Genomic DNA, 18,763 nt, shown 5'->3' with positions numbered 1-18,763 from the left:
ATGTATCGAAGTGAGTTAATTTTAAATATTCCGCCTTACTCGTTACAAATTTTACTACAGGACTCTTCTTTATCATAAAAACAAATATAACCTAGCTTTTTATTTTGACATTTGGTACCCGACATTTGTCTGTCAGTTTTGTGTTTCGTTTTACACATATTAAATAAAATGGTAATTTTATTAAAATGAAACTATTTGCAGCTACCTGAATTTTTTTAAATATAAACGTCCTCATCATGGTAAATTTATCATTTGACATGACATCATTTGACATCAATGCACATAAAAAATAATTACTACGTTAGCTTTTGACAGTGTGTATTACTTGTTAATATTGCTTTATTATTTGTATAAATTATACAGATATATAAATATCGTAATTAGAACATGCAATAACTTTTTCTATCTCCTTCAAAAAAAATCTTGAATATGTCAAGGGTTTAAAGTTATGAATTTCGCTTCCATCAGTTCAAATTTCTATACACAAGCTAAATTGCTTGTATAAATTTACATAATTATGTATTTTTCCAGATGGATGAAAGTTTGTCTTTTAAGGGGAATGATCCAGGTGCTGTACAATATGGAAACTTTATTAATTACTATCAGTTCCATCCGCCTGAAACTAGAATTAAAAGTTTGCCAACTGACATATGGAACATTAAAAACAGTGATATGAAAAACTATGTAGGACTAGATATTGGATGCAACAGTGGAGATCTTACATTGGATCTTCATTCATTTTTATGCGAAAACACAGAATCACAAAATGTTTCGCTTCTAGGAATAGACATTGATCCAACTCTCATAGAGAGAGCTAATGATACTAAAAAAGAAAATATATCTTTTAAATGCCTCAATATTATGTCTACAAGTGCTGAAAACCTACTTGATGAATATTTATCATCATTTGGTAAGGACAAATTCGATGTGATCTTTTGTTTTTCTGTAACAATGTGGATCCATCTAAACTATGGCGATGATGGACTCAAAAACTTTTTGAGCTTCTTGTGTAAAAAGGGCAAACTCTTGCTGATTGAACCCCAGCCCTGGAAATGTTATCGGACTGCAGTACGGAGAATGAAGAAATCTAATGAATCGTTTCCCCTGTACTCTAGTTTGAAAATTTGTCAAGATGTTGACGCACAAATAGAAAATATTATTCTGAGTACAAATGCTTTCACTAAAGTACACGAAACTATATCTTCTGAATGGTTAAGAAAATTATATTTTTTTAAAGAAAACCATGTATTATGATAACGCATCCAACCAAATATCATATTCTTACTATATATGTATGAAACACATTTAAAAGGGAGATATTTAAAATAAAAAGGACACCCTATTGCATCACTTTCAAATGAATACGAAGATTATCTCCATGACAAAATATTTGAAAATTTAAAATTGCTTCCTTATGTAATAATATCATTATAATAATATATTCCCGTCGACTGGCCTCTCGTCTTAACGTACTTAACAAGATTATATTCCATTGATCGAATCTGTAGAATATAAGGATCTGGCCGCTTCACCTCAAGAATCAATTTGAGTTGACCCTGACAGTTAACAGCTTTGAGCTGCTGAAAGTATGCATTCTGCAGTTTCAATGCAAAAAAATATATATTCCACATACACACACCTGTGTTGCTACCATCTTGAAGCAGTTAACTTAAGATAATTACATAGCAATTTATAATTTTATTCATTCCGACACCAACACCCAAACGGCAGTCCCAGGGCTACCCTGTGTCTAAGGTTCCATGATGCTGACACTAACCTCATATTTGAATTAATACTGTTAATTTTGCCAACTCGGTTACTGTAGAATCTTAATAAATTTTATATATTTATAAAACCTTCAAGCTTTTATTTGAAACACTTCATTTTAATATATATGTATACAAGGAATGCTACCCGACTTCATGCTTGATTTAAAAAATTTATATTACACAGGGAAAAAAAATTTCACCTATTTATTTACTTGTTTGTCTAAACTTATACTTACGACTTGTAAGACATTTATAGAAGTTCGCTTATTCCCTTAAGATGAAACTTATGAGGGTAACTGCTCCTATAACATATTTTTTTATTAATATTATATTATTGGCAAGTGCTGTGGTATAGTTTAGTCAACCCTTGAATACAATACCCTGGTATCAAGAGTAAAATTTCAAAATTAATCCAAAAACATTGATTTTTAATTGTTGGGTGTTATACTGTATACATACTTCCTCCAAACTCCTTTTATAAGACTTCCAATAGTCGATGTACAATAAATATTTATTATTAACTAGCTGTACCCGTTCACGCGCTGCTATGGCTTAATTTGGTCAAAAGAAAAAAAATTAAAGCACACAATTCTATTACAATTCATTTTACAACGCTTATGAAGCAATGAAAATAGTAATAACCTATGAAACAATGCATTTCAAAACTCCAAAAATGATAAGCGTCAATATCTGTCAAAAAGCACGCCGTCGACCATGAGTAACATATAGTATGAGTGTGTTGCTCTTACGTCCAACACATGACGCTTTACCCATTGCAGGATTTAACATTTTGTACAAACTTTTTTTATACACATAGGTGCATGCATGTTTTTATGTATATGCTGATATGCATGAAGAGATCAAGAGGCAAAGAATATTTGCAAAATCAGAGTGGCATTCTATTCTCTCTGCCTATCCCTGACGCCAAACGGTGTGATAGTTTGTTAGTCAATATATCTGTTTTTATTTTCAGATCCCTAACATTACCTTGTTAGTGTGATATATTATACAATAACATCATTTCACGGTACATCTTCTTCTGCGTCTTATTCCTCATTCCTGAGGGTTGTGACCCTTGTGGAAGCAATGACTCTTCTCCAGTTATCCTGAGAAAGACTTAAAGACTGTGCTGCACGTAGCACTCCAATCACCGAGGTGCCTGCTACTGCCTTAACTTGATCAATCCATCGTGTGGGTGATCTTCCTCTTCTTCCTTCTCCTCCAGGCTACCGATCAAAACCAATCATTTAAGGCTATCCTCATTACCATGCGCAACGTGTCCAAAGAACTGAAAATCCGTCATGTACAGATATTGGCCAGAGTCAAACCATCCAAGTGTAGTTCATCATGGTACATGGATGGAATCCATGTACCATAAAGAATCCAAATTCAAATTCTGCTAAAACCTAAATGTTGGGTCCATGAAGAATGACTAGATATATTAAATGCGAAATATCATTGATAAGTGCTTTTACATTTTTATATATTTCAAAAACATTATATTTCATATTTGAGAGAAACATACATTCCGCGAAATATATCACCAACGACTGGTTGGGCATCCTTGATGTAAAATGATTATAAGTTTTTAAAATAATTTAAAAAAAAACTTATAATCTAATCTTGGGACATTTCAGAATAAAACAGCGAACAAACATATCGCTCACTCCTTTCAAGAATGTCATAAATCAAAAAACTTGATTTCTCAGGAGAACGTTTTTAAAGAAAATACAATACAATGTATTAAAAATAAATATCAAGCCACTTATTGAACTTTTTACTGTGCAACAGATCTTTTTAGGTAAAACCTGAAGATTTTTTCTCCATTTGAAAAATATTTAGCTTATTGAAAAAAATAATTAAACAATACATTTTTTTCAAAATGCAAAAACAACACTTTCTGCCCTGTAGCGGGTAAATACATATTTAGTTTAAATAATGCCTCTTTTGCTGGGATATAGTACATTTTCTGGGCATTCCGAAAACATGCACAACTGAAAATTGACGATTTTTGATTTATGACATTCTTGAAAAGAGTGAGCGATACGTGTTAGCTGTACTCTGCTCCTTTATAAAAACTATTTCGCTTTTACTAGTATGTAACAACAGTCAAAACACGTAGCATATTAATTTTAATCCAGAACTTGTAACTTTCTATGAAATATAGTAAGACAACATATAATGATTTTCATTTTTAACACATTGTGATCGGGCAGTTTTCGGCCGCGTACTAGTGCTGGTAACGGGTGATTTTTCGCGTAATTTCGCGCTAACGTAGACCTCTAGAAAAATTGCGATAACTTCAAAAATATTTGTTTGATTTCAATACTTATTTTTGCAACTTGTTTATTTTGTTTCATTTTATTTTATTATATTTAGAAATGTATTCTTCATCGTTAAACTAGTGCAGAATTTCACATAAAGCAGGAAAGTTTTGAAAAAAATAATATTTTTTTTACATAACATCCTTTATTTTACAAATTACACACAAAGATTATTTCTAAATGTAAAATAAAAATAAGTAATGTTTTAGGGTGTGATATCTTTCAAAACATTTGCCCGTGTGTAGGGGAACTTCACAAAATTTGCATATGAAGCATGTTTCACTACGCACCTTGCGCGCTGAACAGACACGACATTGCCTTTGAACAAATTTCTTCTTTCCCTTGCTTTCAATTTTGGCTATCACATGTTTGCGCATGTCCATGGAAAGCCTTCCAGGAGGGTCACGAGAAGGAGCCCTTTTCCACGAAGATGTCGATGGCCCTGGATCTTCAGAAATAACTTCTTCATGAATCGAATCGGAAGTCCATTCGAAGGCAATGTCATATAAAAATCTTTTATATTTAATCTTTTTAGTTGTAATGGAGTTGTATACAACAAAAGAATTGAATAAGGCACAATTTATCATATACATTGCCACACGTTTTGTCCATTTCGTGGTTTTTCTCAAAATATTGTAATACGATAAATATTGATCGGCACGATGGACGCCTTTCATATACTTATTGTAATCAATAAGGGCATTTGGCTTGATAATCTTTTGTCGCGTCATTCGGTCGAGGTTATGGCTCTCCTTCATTTCTGCAGAATGGATAGAAGATATGAGAGATACCTCTTTCTTGGATTTCCAAACTTGTAACAATATATCATTTTTCCGACGGAATATTGTATCTCCTCTCTGTAAATCCGTTTTTTTTAGGCATTCAGGTAAGCCTCTATTTTTTCTAATGGTTCCACAAACCCTTATTTTCTTTTGTAAAAGCGCAACAGTATTGTCAACACTATTATAATAGTTATCCATATACAAATGGTGCCAGACATCAGTATATGGCGAAACTACAGTTTGGATTGTTTCAATCAATCGTAGTCCTTGCGCAGCGTAAATTTCAAAATTACAGATATATCCTGTATCACTCTCGGATAATATTCTCACGAGAATCCCGTACTTTATGATTTTTCCAGCATTGTACACCCTGAAGAATAGTCTTCCTCTCCATGGTATTATGCCTTCATCCAATGAGACTTGCTGTTTTGGCTTGTAGATGTTTTTGAACTTTTCAACGAAGTGATTGATTATAGGTCTTACTTTTTCCAGACGATCAGCTGGGTCAGTAATATCTTCATTGTTATTGAAATGCCAAGCGCGCCATATTTGGTTAAACCTATCTCTTGACATTGTTTTACCGAAAAACGGCGTTTCTAAAACAGGATCTGTGGTCCAATATTCATTCCGTCTATCTTTCCGTACTAGCCCCATGAATATTATGAGACCTACAAACTTTTTCATTTCCGGAATGGTGATATCTTTCCATTTGATACCTTTGGTTTGTGATTTTAGTCGGTCGATGTTTTGATAATAATATCTGTTGGATTCGATAACCAAAAAAATTAAAAAAATCGTCGTCTATGAACAATTTCACCACATCCATCTGTGTTTTTGGAGTATTATTCAAGGTAATTCCAGGAATACCAAAAAAATCTTCAAGAACTGGGGGATTATCATTTATAGACCAACCATCAACCTCTTCTTTGTCAGAACTGGACGAAATGGTTCTGCGGGTAAATGTTGTAGGCAGTGGAATAATATCTTCATCATCAACTAGATCGCTATCATCACTATCAAAATCACTTTCACACGATATGTCGGATAAATTGTCGGCGTATATTTCTTGGTCATTCTTCATTGTGGTAAGACATTTTTCTTATGGGATAAAACAAAATATAATAATATAACTAACTAAAAAAAATAACAAACTTTTAATCACAATCTTGGTAAAAATGTCTGTTTCATCGAAAATTTATCAAAAGTATTTTAACTTTTAAACACTAAAATAAAATGTAAATATGTACGTAATATTGTATATATATAATATCTATGTACTCGATATTTAGGTTTTAGCAACGTCCGATCACCAAAGAGTAGTGAAATAAACTAAAAAAAAATATTATTCTTCGTCTTAGTGTTGCATGTAGACCGTTATATGCACCGTTATCTATTGTCCTCAATCCCATCCAACCCATCTATTGTTCTCAAAAGGTTTTTACCTGCATGGCTACAACCCTACAGACGTTATATAGCGAAAACTCAAGTATATTGGAACCCGTAATTGACCGTGGCCCGCGCTCCACTAACAATCTATCAAAAACGTATAAATACGTGATCCGCTTTCTAGCATTAATTTGCTAAACACGTATCAATACGTGATCCGATTACAATGTGTTAAGTTGTAGTGTGTATACAAATTCCCCGAAATAGCATGCGGTATTGATAAACTCTAAAAACACACATTTTTGTTCCTTTGATGTTTGCATGCAATCTTGTGCTGTAAAAATATATATGTATACATATTAGCACGTACTGTAATGATTTCATATTAGTACATGTTGATACACAAATATTTATGTGTTGAGATAAATTTGTTAATCCCCGTTTCATTTAACTCTGGAACTTATTGGAACATTTCCCCCGGTTCATACTGTACTAAGAGTGCGGTCTTACTGTACTACTGTTTTTATTCTGGCTGCACCTGTGACTTGAGAGTTTAATTTTTTAATTGATTTTTGAGTTTTTTATTTAATTTCTTCTACTAAAAGTAGAGGTACTGTATATTTATTATAAATACAGATTAAATTAATTTGGTATTTTTTTAAGAAAATATTCCACAGCCAAATCATAAATGTACACAGTCCCTACTTTCATGATGACCTAATAAAATAGAAGCAGACTTTCATAAATATGAAATAATAAATATGATTTTCTTAAAAACTAAGAATGTTCAAATACCAACAGGCAAAATAACAATTTTAATATATTTAAAAATTACATAACTCGTGTTTTACGGGCGGTTTTATCATCAATTCACAACGTTAAGCAGACAATTACTTCAGATTCACATGCAAAATTATCATTTACCTTCCTCAGTTAATTTTACTCCAAGGTTCGTTTTTTTTTTTAATTTTTGATTTAAGATAGACAATATATCGTGAGTATACTGGCAAAAAACATTAACTCGAAAATATGCAATTTCGACTTAATGATGCATATTATAAAGTTTTCAACGTTATATAAACTGGCAAAATACACTTAGTAGTTTGAAATGTCATATAAATGTGGTTTTAAAAGTAAATTCAACTTTAAGCTTAATATGTAGAGGGTATTTTATTCAATCCAAAATCTTTGAACAATAGGGATTATTCAAACAGGGAATTTAGAGTGAAAGTTTTTTGCCAGTATACCCACAATATATACATACATACAAAATTTAAAAAAATGAACATCAAGTTTTATGTTAGAAGTAAATGTATTTGTCACTCTCCGTAGATTTCTATTTACCATTTTTCATTTTTTTTATTCATAAGTTATATTACATACACTTAACTGTAGACTTATCAATATTATATTTTATTATAGACTAATATATTTTACAATGTCAGCCGGTCACTTCTTCATGTCCTGCTTCAAATTCTAATTTGACATCAGTGGAGAGTCCCTCTACGTCGACTTCAGATTCTGGAGCATTCAACATATTGAGGGTTACCTGGAAATAAAAATAAAAGATTATATTTTAACTCAATCTAAGGCAAAAATTATAAAGGCTATACATGTATGTATGCAGTACCAATTATCATTATCCTAATTACAACACATGGCCCTTGGCCACAGCTGACATGCACACATCTATGATACCACAGAATAGTGACTATTTTTCCACTATAATGTATGTACATGTATGATTTAGCACTACCTACAATTTATTTCTTTACACATACATACATAGTTACAATACTATAAAAACATTTTTTTTAAATCCTTTCAAATTTAATATGTATTTCTGCATGCTTTTTTTTAACATACTTTATGGTTACTTGTCTTGAGAATCGGTCAGAACGATTTATCGATTATTGTAAGAAAATTAATTCCTATAATTTATCAACCATATTTATAATTTGTGGTTTCTTATATGATGATTTTATTTCAGTGTGATGGCAGATGTCACCAGTAAATAGATTCAGTATTTCTGACTATATTATCCTGACCCCTATCAGCACCCAATGGTGCATATGGTACTTATCAAATTGATGCAGGGCAAACTGATATGTTGACCAAATTGATGGTGAAAATAACTATATAACAAAATTTAAATTAAAAGCAAAGGTTTTAGAAAATTTGATAACAAAAGGAACATTCATAGGAAATCTTCAAATAAAATTACTGTAAACCTTTTTATGACATTTTTAGAGCTAACGATTTAAAATATTTTTAACACATTTTTATATTTAAGGTGTTAAAAATATAAGTTGTAATTTCTCTTATGTGTGTAACACGGAGAATGTAGAAAATCAAAAAAAATTGAGTGAAAAAATATAATAGGCCATGACATGATGATTTTTTTAGAGATGTTTATTTTCCTCACAACCCAGAAAATACCCCGATATTTGGTCAGAATACTCTGAAATTCGCATTACAACTAAAAACGCATAAAAATAAAAACAAAATTAATGCTAAGGTTAATTTGTCCAATAAACAAAAAAATAATATAATTTATTATATTTCAACGTTTTTTAATATTTTTTGTAACTGTTAAACTCTCCGAGAACATGGTAACGTTATTGTCAATAAAAATTAGTCGAAAAGGAGTATAGATGGTATTGTTGCATTCACGCATCATGCATCACTCATATTAATTATTTGAACCAGTGAGAGTTGTCATCATGTTGATTTTTCACAATTATATTTTAATGAACAATATTGAAAAAGATAAATAGTATTCAGAAATATTGGTTTGTATTTTGACGCATTATATTATTTCACCCTTCAATTATTGGCTACCATGCTGTTAGTGACAAACAAAGAGCTGTTAAAACATTTTAACAATCCGGGCAAGATTTTAACATAGCTGAGAAACCACCATAAAAAGGAGGATGTTTTCGATACCCGAAAAAGGTTACATAGAACCCTATAGAAATTAAACAGCTCCCTATTTGTCCCCACCAACAGCAAAATAGTTAAAATATATGTATATTTAGTAAAAATTATTAAAAATATTGTTAGTAAATTTGGCCTGCGGTGCAATTATTCGCTACCTCGAGTATACCTCTGCACTCTTCCCCATCAGGGCTTGCTGCTGCGGGGGCTGGCCCTGCGCTCCCGGGGGGGTTCCCTGCACCCCTCCTTGTTGCTGGTTCTGGTTACTAACTACTATCTGCCTCACGGGAATCCCCGCGTCTTCAAATGCTTTCTTCTTGAGCGTAGTTCGAATCTGGGACCTATGTTTCAATTGCACATTAATCTCTCAATTTAACTTTAAAGAAATTGAGATATTCGGTACTATTTCGCTATAATTATTTTGTTTAATAAGTGTCCACTTACACTGTTCTATTTTTTATATGTTCGCTGAGTTTATTTAAATCATCGGCAAAGTGATGTACGCAGGTACGGAGCATCTCAATTTCTTCTTCTGTCCATTTACTCCTAAATATGTCAGAGTCATTATTATTTCATCCAAAAATACAAATAAAATGATGCATTATTTCTTATAGCCAAACATCTCGAAGAGTACGGATGAAGTTCATTTAAATGAAAAGAAAAGTCTTATTTCTAACGAGATTGGCATTTAGAAAACGAATACAAGTGAAGCTATATAACGAAGTTTAAGCAGACTTTCATATGAGATCGCGGCCTTGGTCTATTTTACATCAAACTACCGGTATAATTAAAACATAGAAGGATACTGTCAAATATATACTAAAAATGAAAGAGCCTGTCAAGCAGAAATGTATTTTTTAAAACACAAAAATAACTTTATAAGTTTAAAATGTACAAGAGATTTCTCCGTCCATCGATTATGACGAGAAGTAACATATATGCATTAAATTAATTTTAATATAATTAAATTAATCGATTAAAGGCCGATAAAAGCAACTTTTAAGACGGTTTGGAAGACAAAAACTATGCATGTAGCATTGCAAATTTAATATAAATGAGACTTACCCGGCGGGTGAGTCGGCCATGGGATGCAATTGCATTGTCATTTCTGCCAATTTATTAAAGGCAGACCCAGCCTCCGTGAATATCTCACCAACCTGAAAAATGTTTACAGGTTATTTGTTTATTGTCAAGGCGCTCACTCTAGTCTCAAAATATACTTCAATACCTACCTTAGCCGCTGAATTATTCATAATTTAATATTTTAAAGAAGTAATTAAATTAATGAAGAATAAATATTCGTCCAACTATCTTAATAAAGACATTTTTTTATTTTTCAAATATAGTTACAGAAAAAATGACGCCGACGCAGCGAAAAAACAAGCGGGCACAATAGTCATAGACCACCCATAGACAAACAATAATGTCAAATGCTACCAGTTCTCAAAAGTCAAATAGTACCTACTTACTATAATATGCACCTGTCCAAAAACATTTAGAATTTATTCTACTTGAACAAAAGTAAAAACTTTATTTGAACTTGATTGTTTCGAAAGTCCGTTCAGGTGAGATCTAATGACATGAAAGCTGCCAGCACATCACACATAACCCCTAAAAATATGTTTTTTGCTTTCATTTTTAGAATTTGTGTTTGTTTTATTAAATGTCCCTTCCAAATCAAAATAATTCTCCAACTCGAAATAAAAATTGAAAATTGGGAAATCCAAAGAAAATACCATTTGTGAGCTCTTAATAAATATTTAATTAAAATTACCATAATTTGCCCTTTTTACATGCTCGTAAATCAATATCCGCGTACATTTTTATTTCGTGATACATTTTCGCTATTGCGTGGTACGAGGGTTGCCTTTAAAGTTTTTAAATCGAATAGTAGATGGCATTTGCGAGTTGTGACATCACTGTATTTGTGAACACTGAGGTTTGTTATTGCGTTGCCAGTGGCAACTTACTCATTAACCAATTAGGTTCTTGACAATGAACGTTTGAAAGAAGTAAGTTTGTGTGAAAATGGAGATCACGCGTGAGGGTTTGCGTTGGATGATTTTTTTAATGATTTAAAAAAAGACTTTACTCAAAAACAATGCATAGAATCACTTCGTGCAACTTTTTGTTATGAAGCATCATTAGAGAAGGCTGTTTACAATTAGTGCGTCCGTCAGTGATGAATGTCCTGAAGGTCGACCAAAATCGGTTGTCGTTCCGAGAAACATGGATGCTGTGCGCAACATGATTGATGATGATTAGCATGTGATTTACAGGCAGATTGAAGGGTCTCTTGACATATCGAAGACTGCAATACAAAACTTTTTCATGAGTCTGATTTCTGCATAATTTGATCGAACGGAAAAAAGAGGCTCACGATCATTAGTGTCAAGAAATGTTTAAAAAATTCTACCGAGGACGTTCAAAATCCGTATACAATATTGTAACAAAAAACGAAACAATGATATATTCGTATGAACCTGAAAGCAAACAACAGTCTACTGTTTGGGTGTTTGACGATGAACCCAACCCCACAAAAGTGGTTCGTTCTCGGAGCACTTGCAAGAAAACAATCGCTTATTCCTTCGGTTGTACCGGACAGATCGCAACCATTCCTTTAGTGAATCGAAGACCTATTAATATTGAATGGTAAATTTAAATTTGTTTGCCAACAGTTTTGGATAAAATAAGGAAAAACAACAAAAAACGTCACATCATTCTTCATCACGACAATGCCTGATCCCATAAAGCGCGTCAAACAACTAAATATTTGAATGAAAAAAAACATCAAATTAATGCCTTATTGCTCGTGTTTCCCCGATTTATCACCTAATGACTTTTTTGTTCCCTACTGTGAAACAAAAGATGCACGAACATCAATTTTAATAATCTCAAGAAGTTGTTGAAGACTTTCAAAAGCATATTTCTACGATATCAGCTTCAGAGTGGCAGAAATGTTTCCAGAATTGATTAAAATATATGCAAAAGTGTAAAGACTTTAATAAAACACTTTGTTAATGACAATAAAATACTTTGTTTCCCACTTGTTCGGTTATTTTTCAATTTTTGTTAAAACTTAAAAGGCAACCCTCTTACTAACGCGTTTCATTTGCAAAAGGACCTCATTTACACATTTTATCTACTTACTTTCCTCATTTTATGGCTTTTTCTCATTGCACTTGAATTTTGAACTTTCTCATTTTTCAATTTTCATCATTTTTCAATTTTTCATTGCACTTTGGGCACGTAGCAAAATTTAATTTTAATATCTTGGCAGCACTGTCGGTGCCATGCTTTTACAAAATAAAAATGTTTGTTTTGACAGACAACTGCGAATGAGGTTATGTCTGGTTTGTGCTAAAATTTGCAGTACCTTGCATGTAATGTAAAATTTGTGTAGCATCTAAATCGAGAGGTTACTTCAAATCGATATTTAATTTGTTATTGTCGTTATTACCAAACAGATTTAAAACGATGAGTAACCCATTTCATCGCCCGCCCGTGTTTTTTCGACCACCTCCTTGCAATAATCTCGTAGGTCGAATGCCATGGGGATCACCTAGACATCCGTACGTAAAGAATTATCGTCCTCCGTTCTTGAGGCCTCCTTTTGCCACCACCGCTGAGGGATTGCTTTTACCGTCGCACATGCAACCGCCCCCTATGTTCGGACCGAGGGGCTCCACAATACCGCCTAGAATGATGTCTGAGTACCACCAAAGAGAAAAACCTTCCAGATTCAATTCTAGGTATGATCACATGGATGAAGGAGATTCTGCCAAGCAATTTTGGTGTGAACCTTGCGACAGAGGTTTCAAAAGTAAAGATTTGCTGAACAAGCATAATTCAGAACATCAGGTATGTCATTTGTCAATTTTGTTCAACGGCCATTGGGTGGGTCAGATAGATTTTAGTTATTATTGTTTTATATACTGTAAATTTAATGCAACAAGCTATTTATTTGAGCATGATACTGAAATTCGAGGAGATATTATAGATACTAAATATTAAATTGATTAAAAATGAAACCATTATGCACAATTTTAAATCTCACATGTCACACCATATTAGTACATATAACAAAAGTCCGAGCTACAATAAAAAGCCTGAATGGAATATTTGCGCCTTTTCAGGCGTTAAGTATCACATAAAATAATATAATATTTAATTTTGCAATGGTAAGCGCAAAAAATATAACAAGCGATAAATAAACAAATTCAATTTTGACAACAAAAACTTTTAAAGTTATGTACGTTGCGAACATTGCGTAATTGTGTATTGCTCTATAAAAGTGAGCAAGAATTATTCTTGCTGTGAAGCCATTAGTTTTTGTCAGTTTTACGGAGCTTTATCTGTATTTTTTTAGATGTACCTTTATTATAAATGACAATAATGTACTAAAATTGAAACATCATCGACATAATGCATGGTATGTCTGAATTTGATTTAATGACAATAATAGAAATAGTGCGGATTTAAAATTAAATACTGTAGTATGAGAATGTAGAGCATTATTTAATTTAATTATAACAAAAAAAAAACATGATTTTTTCGTAACATTTAGTAAATGTACAAAAAAAATTGACTCCAATTTATAAAATATATTTAATCTTTCTTTTATTTCAGAAATGTGGTATAGATGGGTGCGTATTTACAGCACACGCTAATGTTGTTACCAAACATATACAAATGCAACATAGATCTGGATTGTATGACAAGATTCGTAATATTAATACACCCGAGGATATAGAAAATTGGATTAAAGAAAGGAAAAAGAATTATCCCACCAAAGAAAATATTGAAAAGAGAAGAGCTCAACAGAAAGAATGCTTCGACAGAGGAGAAAAACTACAAGATGATAAAAGCCGCTTTAATAACAATAGATCGAACAGGGGAAGAACAAATAATAACAGAGGTAACTAATAATAATATTCCGTGATTCCTGTTGATATAATTGGTTTCCTTTAAGTATTCCTGTTCATATTAATCGTTCAATCATCTTGAGACCAATCCCAAAGTTTTTTTCTTCATTTACATAGAACTACAGTTGTGTAGATTCCTGGTTGCAGAATTGGTACAGCGAGTTTGATTTCTATCAATTGTAATCATAACTAAAACAATGAAGTAACTTTTTTCCAATCAGCACTATAAATGTTTTGAAAAGTGGAATGAGAAATCACATGATGATTTTGAGCCTGTATATATATTTTTGTTACACTACTTCTTCTTTTACCATATTCCCTCCCTATGAGGAGGATAGAGTCCACAAACTGTCTCCAGGCTTTTCTGTTGGCCGCCAGCTCCCTTGGATCTTCCCAAGTCAGGTCAGCGTTCCAAAGTTCAGACGAGAACTGCCGACGAATTGTCAGCAGTGGTCGTCCTGGACGGCGCGTACCTGATCCCTTGTAAAAGAGGCAAGCTTGACACTACTTAGGGCATTAAAAATGCTTTATTTGTGTGAAATTACTTTAAAAATACATTAATTAGCCAATAAACAAATACATAGGGATATTAATTTTAAAAACACTTAAAATTGTTGAGGTATAAAAATATTAGCAGATTTATTAATCGCTGGTGATTTTGGGTATTTTGTTGACTATTTACTTAATTACAATATTTATTTAATACAAATAGTTTTTATTAAAATTGCGGAATTATACACCTAAGTGAAAATTGCTCTGAACCATTAAATTCCACAATTTAATATTAACACCTTAATGACTGTTTCCATTTAGCTCGGAAATTTTATCGCTAATTTATAAGTAGTCAAACTTAATGCCATCTATTGAGTAAAGCAAAACATGTGTTCATGCTAAAATAAATGCATGCCACTTAAAAAGGTTTGTGTCATAGCTATCTCAGGACTGGTCGGTAATGGTTGGATTCATTTTCTACACCAGTGCGAACCGGTCGTTAAGATGTTAAGTTCTACAAGATAAATATCAATCTTATACTTTGTTATAAATTTTTGAAATGATATTAATTTAAAAGCTAATTTGTGTATGAATTTTCAATATAAAATGTAATGCTAAAATTATATTTACAGAAAATAAATTTCAAGACCGGAGGAATAAATTTCAAAACAAGAAGAATGCAGAACAACAAATGAAAATAGATACCAATGAAAGTACTCCCATGGATGTTGGAAAAATTAAAAATGATTTAGAGAAGAATCCGCAATTTATTTCAAGAAAGAAGGGTTCAAAGGGATCACTTCCTGTACAAGAAGAAAATATTGATAAAAAGAAAAATTTATATTGCAATTTAAAACCGTTTAAAGGGACAAGTGAGTTAGTTCGTAATGACTTGATTCAAGGTGACCAGATAGTGCCAGTTGCAAATGATTTAGATATAGAAGATGATCAATGGCAGGAACTAGATACCAATAATACAGTAAAAGTGCAAAAAAATGCAGTTTGTAATGCGCTTAGTAATTTGATAAGTGCATATGATTCATCTGACGAGGACTCTTATGACACTCAATGTAAAAAAATAAGTTCTGTTACCATACCAGGAAAAAGTACCGCACAACCACCTAATGTTAAAACAGAAGAAACTCTCGATACAAGTGCTGTTATAGCCCCATCAAATAATATTTTTGAAGCCGAACATTCAAATATTTCTTCTAAACCAGTTGTCAATGATGAGATAGAAAGTGATGGAAGTGGACCAGAGGAAGTCAAAATTGTGAAAGTTTGTGAAGAATTACCTCCACATGACGTAGTACCTTCGAATAAAAAACGAACTAGGAAAAGAAAACATTCCAGTAATATTGGCGATTCTTTAGCCAAGAAATTATCCAATGATATTTCTAAACCTAAGACTGCAATGGAAAGGATTGTAAAAAATAATTATCGGAGAAGAGTTCCTAAAACATTATTAGAGAAACTGTTAGAAAAAGATATCAAGAGTGAGAGAAATACAGTTTTGCAGTGCATCCATTTCATAGTACAAAATAATTTTTTTGATAAGTCTTGAAACCCAATAATTTCTTTGTCTTATTCCTTGTATTCTTGAATTACGTTTAACAACTGATTATTAACATAATGAAATCTTTCAAATGCATCCACAACCTGTTAGCCAACAGTCACCTGGTGACAAATTTTTTCATGTCCTGTAGGATGCCTGTCAATGTTTGATGCATTGAGATAATGAAATGATATTTTTTTATTGAATATGGATCAGGAATCAAAAAATGTGTTTTTTTTATTTTTATTTTTATTTTATTATTTCTGTAGCATAAAATATGATACTGTAATATAAAAAAGACACTCACTTTTTTTTTAGTCAGAACCTGATTTTTGACAGTCTACTGAGGCTTGCAAGGTCAAATTCTCTTGTTCCATCCTTTGCATCTTGGCTACCGGCTTCTTTAAAAACCTTTCTAAGGTCTGTTTCTCCGTCGTTATCAATACCTGCCGGAAAAAACGGGCAAGGGTGTTATTGTAGAGATCATTGATCCTGTTGGCCTCAACTGAGTTTGGATAGTGAGTGTCGGTTAGAATGTTTTTGGTAGCAGCAGTTAAGATTGGTTGATTTGATTGCCTTTCCTCTTTATCAGATGAATCATCCCTTCGACCATCATCATGTTGGTGGACTAGAAGTACTTGGATCTCTTTAGTTGTCGGCTCTTCTTGGTGTTCTTTAATAAGCTCTTCCACATCCTCTTCTACCTCCAATTCTGAGAACTTTGGCTGCGTGTAACCGTGGAGAATTAGAGCGGCATGATGAAATATGATACAGTCCGTTGTGTGAAGCGAGGTTCATTATGTGAGTCGCGTAATGGACGAATAGAAAGTTGTGCCAGTGTTTGTTATGTGAAGCATCGTTATATATGTATATTTAAAATGTGCCCTGATTTTTACATGTTTTCTTGTTTACAAGGAACATGATTTTTGAAAATTATAACTCTGTTTTTATGCTATGTTTTTGAAAAGTTATCCACGAATCAAGAAAATTATCTATAAAATGAAACATAAGGAATCTGGTCGATTCTCTAAATAATGTTTTCGATTGAAAAAGGTATAAATCACTGGTTCTATAGTTATAATGCTCCCGAAATATTCAATTTATTTTAATTATGTAAGTACAAATATATTATTATAAAGAAAAATGTATTTCATTTCATTTATTAAATTTATAATACAGAATATAGAGTTGGACTGATCGATCACCTTGCCTTCATATAATTAACAAACTACTTAACATTGCTCTTATATGATACAGTATCCTATGCACTATTGGGTGGAAATGAAAATCAGAAGGTAGAATATATGTACACTGGTGGGCTTCTTTCTATAAAACAATATCTTCCAACTAATCAAATATAGTGCTGTTAGCAAGCATATAGTGCTCATAAAGGAGAAAAATTATGTCGAGTTATGTTGAGAATACTGAATTTTAAAAATTATATTGAGAAATTATGAATGATTAAAAGTATTGTTAATTAACTAGATCAGGTAAGGTGAGAGGGAGAGGTTCAATAGAAAGCGTGATACGTTTGAGAATTAGGGTTCCAAGAATAGATAGTAATGTTTCTTTAAGGTATCAAAGAAAGTGCATTTTTCATATGGCAGGTAATTCATTCCAGTCTAGCAGCTTGGAGAGAGCACGATTTACTGAGAAATAAAGTTTTATGTGGAAAAATGTTGTTTCTTGAGAAAAACAATGTGTAGGTAGGTTGGTGTACTAGAATTTTGAAGAAAATTGTAGAAAATTTGACAGATTGTAGGTTTGTGCTGTGTGAAACGAATAATTATTGAGTACGCAAATGTTACATATGCTTATATTTTCTGAGACAGAAAGATAAGCAAACGCCATGATTCTTTAAATGTTCCAGACAGTTTACTAGATCAAGGTGGCGTACCATAAAGAAGAAATGTGAAGCAAGCAACTCAGCTAGGTGATCACATTTTATTAACCTCTCGAGTAATAAGATATTAATGACATTATAAAACATCCTTTGTTCAGTCGGCAAAACATGTAACTAGCCGATAAATAATTTAATTGTGTTGTGTCATCAAAAGACGGCTTTGGTAGGGCAAATCCTGAAATATTCGAGAAATAATCGCTACACCCTAAACGTGGGGCCACATGCTACCAGACCTGGTATTTTATGGCACCATGATTGGGTGGTACGCACGGAGAGGTTAAACGTGACCGTCTTGCTTGGTTGCCATCATGTAATTGCAATCAATATAACTCTATGTCAATCCATCACTACTCGGGAAATATATAACAGTTTCCATTACAAAAACAAAGAAAATAAATATAATAATGTTTAGTATACATTCATGTTTTATTTTTTCGCAATTTTAATTTTTGAACTAACAAAATGCTGCAAAAAATCCGAGAAGGTAAACGAGATAATAGTTGAAAAACGAGGCATTCAATTTACAACTGTAATATTTGATAATAGATGGCGCGCCCACCATGACAGTGGTTCTTCATCTTTTAATATGTTTAAATAATATTTTTCTTAAAAAAAACTAAATACAATAAGAAGATTAATATTTTTATAAATATAAAATAATAAGTTGTTGCTTGTATATTTAAAATAAAT

General features: G+C 32.2%; 3 protein-coding genes across 6 annotated transcripts; 2 read left to right on the top strand and 1 right to left on the bottom strand.

Annotated features, from left to right (window-relative positions):
- Positions 1-90: 90 nt before the first annotated feature.
- On the top strand, positions 91-2,026 carry LOC148310865 (putative RNA methyltransferase CG11342). Of its 2 annotated transcripts, none has more exons than XM_088257628.1 (2): positions 91-171; positions 532-2,025. In XM_088257628.1, the coding sequence occupies exons 1-2, from the start codon at positions 169-171 to the stop codon at positions 1,252-1,254; spliced, it is 726 nt and encodes a 241-aa protein (XP_088113754.1). In that variant the 5' UTR covers positions 91-168; the 3' UTR covers positions 1,255-2,025. The 2 variants fall into 2 exon arrangements, with proteins under 2 accessions (XP_088113754.1, XP_088113755.1); XM_088257629.1 differs by having other exon boundaries at positions 119-239; positions 532-2,026.
- Positions 2,027-7,554: 5,528 nt separating this feature from the next.
- On the bottom strand, positions 7,555-10,589 carry LOC148310864 (BPTF-associated chromatin complex component 1). Of its 3 annotated transcripts, none has more exons than XM_088257669.1 (5): positions 10,431-10,589; positions 10,264-10,355; positions 9,643-9,744; positions 9,357-9,539; positions 7,555-7,810 (listed from the first exon to the last, which is right to left on the bottom strand). In XM_088257669.1, the coding sequence occupies exons 1-5, from the start codon at positions 10,449-10,451 to the stop codon at positions 7,807-7,809; spliced, it is 402 nt and encodes a 133-aa protein (XP_088113795.1). In that variant the 5' UTR covers positions 10,452-10,589; the 3' UTR covers positions 7,555-7,806. The 3 variants fall into 3 exon arrangements, with proteins under 3 accessions (XP_088113795.1, XP_088113794.1, XP_088113796.1); XM_088257668.1 differs by having other exon boundaries at positions 9,368-9,539; XM_088257670.1 differs by lacking the exon at positions 9,643-9,744 and having other exon boundaries at positions 9,368-9,539.
- A 1,863-nt stretch (positions 10,590-12,452) lies between these two features.
- On the top strand, positions 12,453-17,314 carry Nufip (nuclear FMR1 interacting protein 1). The gene is made up of 3 exons (XM_088257625.1): positions 12,453-13,059; positions 13,828-14,116; positions 15,248-17,314. The coding sequence occupies exons 1-3, from the start codon at positions 12,676-12,678 to the stop codon at positions 16,177-16,179; spliced, it is 1,605 nt and encodes a 534-aa protein (XP_088113751.1). The 5' UTR covers positions 12,453-12,675; the 3' UTR covers positions 16,180-17,314.
- Positions 17,315-18,763: the final 1,449 nt, after the last annotated feature.

Source organism: Brachycentrus maculatus, unplaced genomic scaffold, assembly GCF_059751285.1.
Source record: "Brachycentrus maculatus isolate JH-2025_06_01 unplaced genomic scaffold, ASM5975128v1 h1tg000086l, whole genome shotgun sequence".
In the NCBI taxonomy this organism is placed as follows: Eukaryota; Metazoa; Arthropoda; class Insecta; order Trichoptera; family Brachycentridae; genus Brachycentrus; species Brachycentrus maculatus.
The sequence above is the reverse complement of the archived record's forward strand: the minus strand, read 5'-3'. Positions and strand labels throughout refer to the sequence as shown.

Bases quoted from the DNA above. Each gene is read 5' to 3' on its own strand.
- LOC148310864 (XM_088257668.1), bottom strand. From the start codon at position 10,451: ATGAATAATTCAGCGGCTAAG. The intron at 10,356-10,430 runs GTAGGTATTGAA...AACATTTTTCAG, and splicing joins TGAATAATTCAGCGGCTAAG to GTTGGTGAGATATTCACGGA. The intron at 9,745-10,263 runs GTAAGTCTCATT...TGACATATTTAG, and splicing joins ATGGCCGACTCACCCGCCGG to GAGTAAATGGACAGAAGAAG.
- Nufip (XM_088257625.1), top strand. From the start codon at position 12,676: ATGAGTAACCCATTTCATCGCCCGCCCGTGTTTTTTCGACCACCTCCT. The intron at 13,060-13,827 runs GTATGTCATTTG...CTTTTATTTCAG, and splicing joins AGCATAATTCAGAACATCAG to AAATGTGGTATAGATGGGTG. The intron at 14,117-15,247 runs GTAACTAATAAT...TTATATTTACAG, and splicing joins AAGAACAAATAATAACAGAG to AAAATAAATTTCAAGACCGG.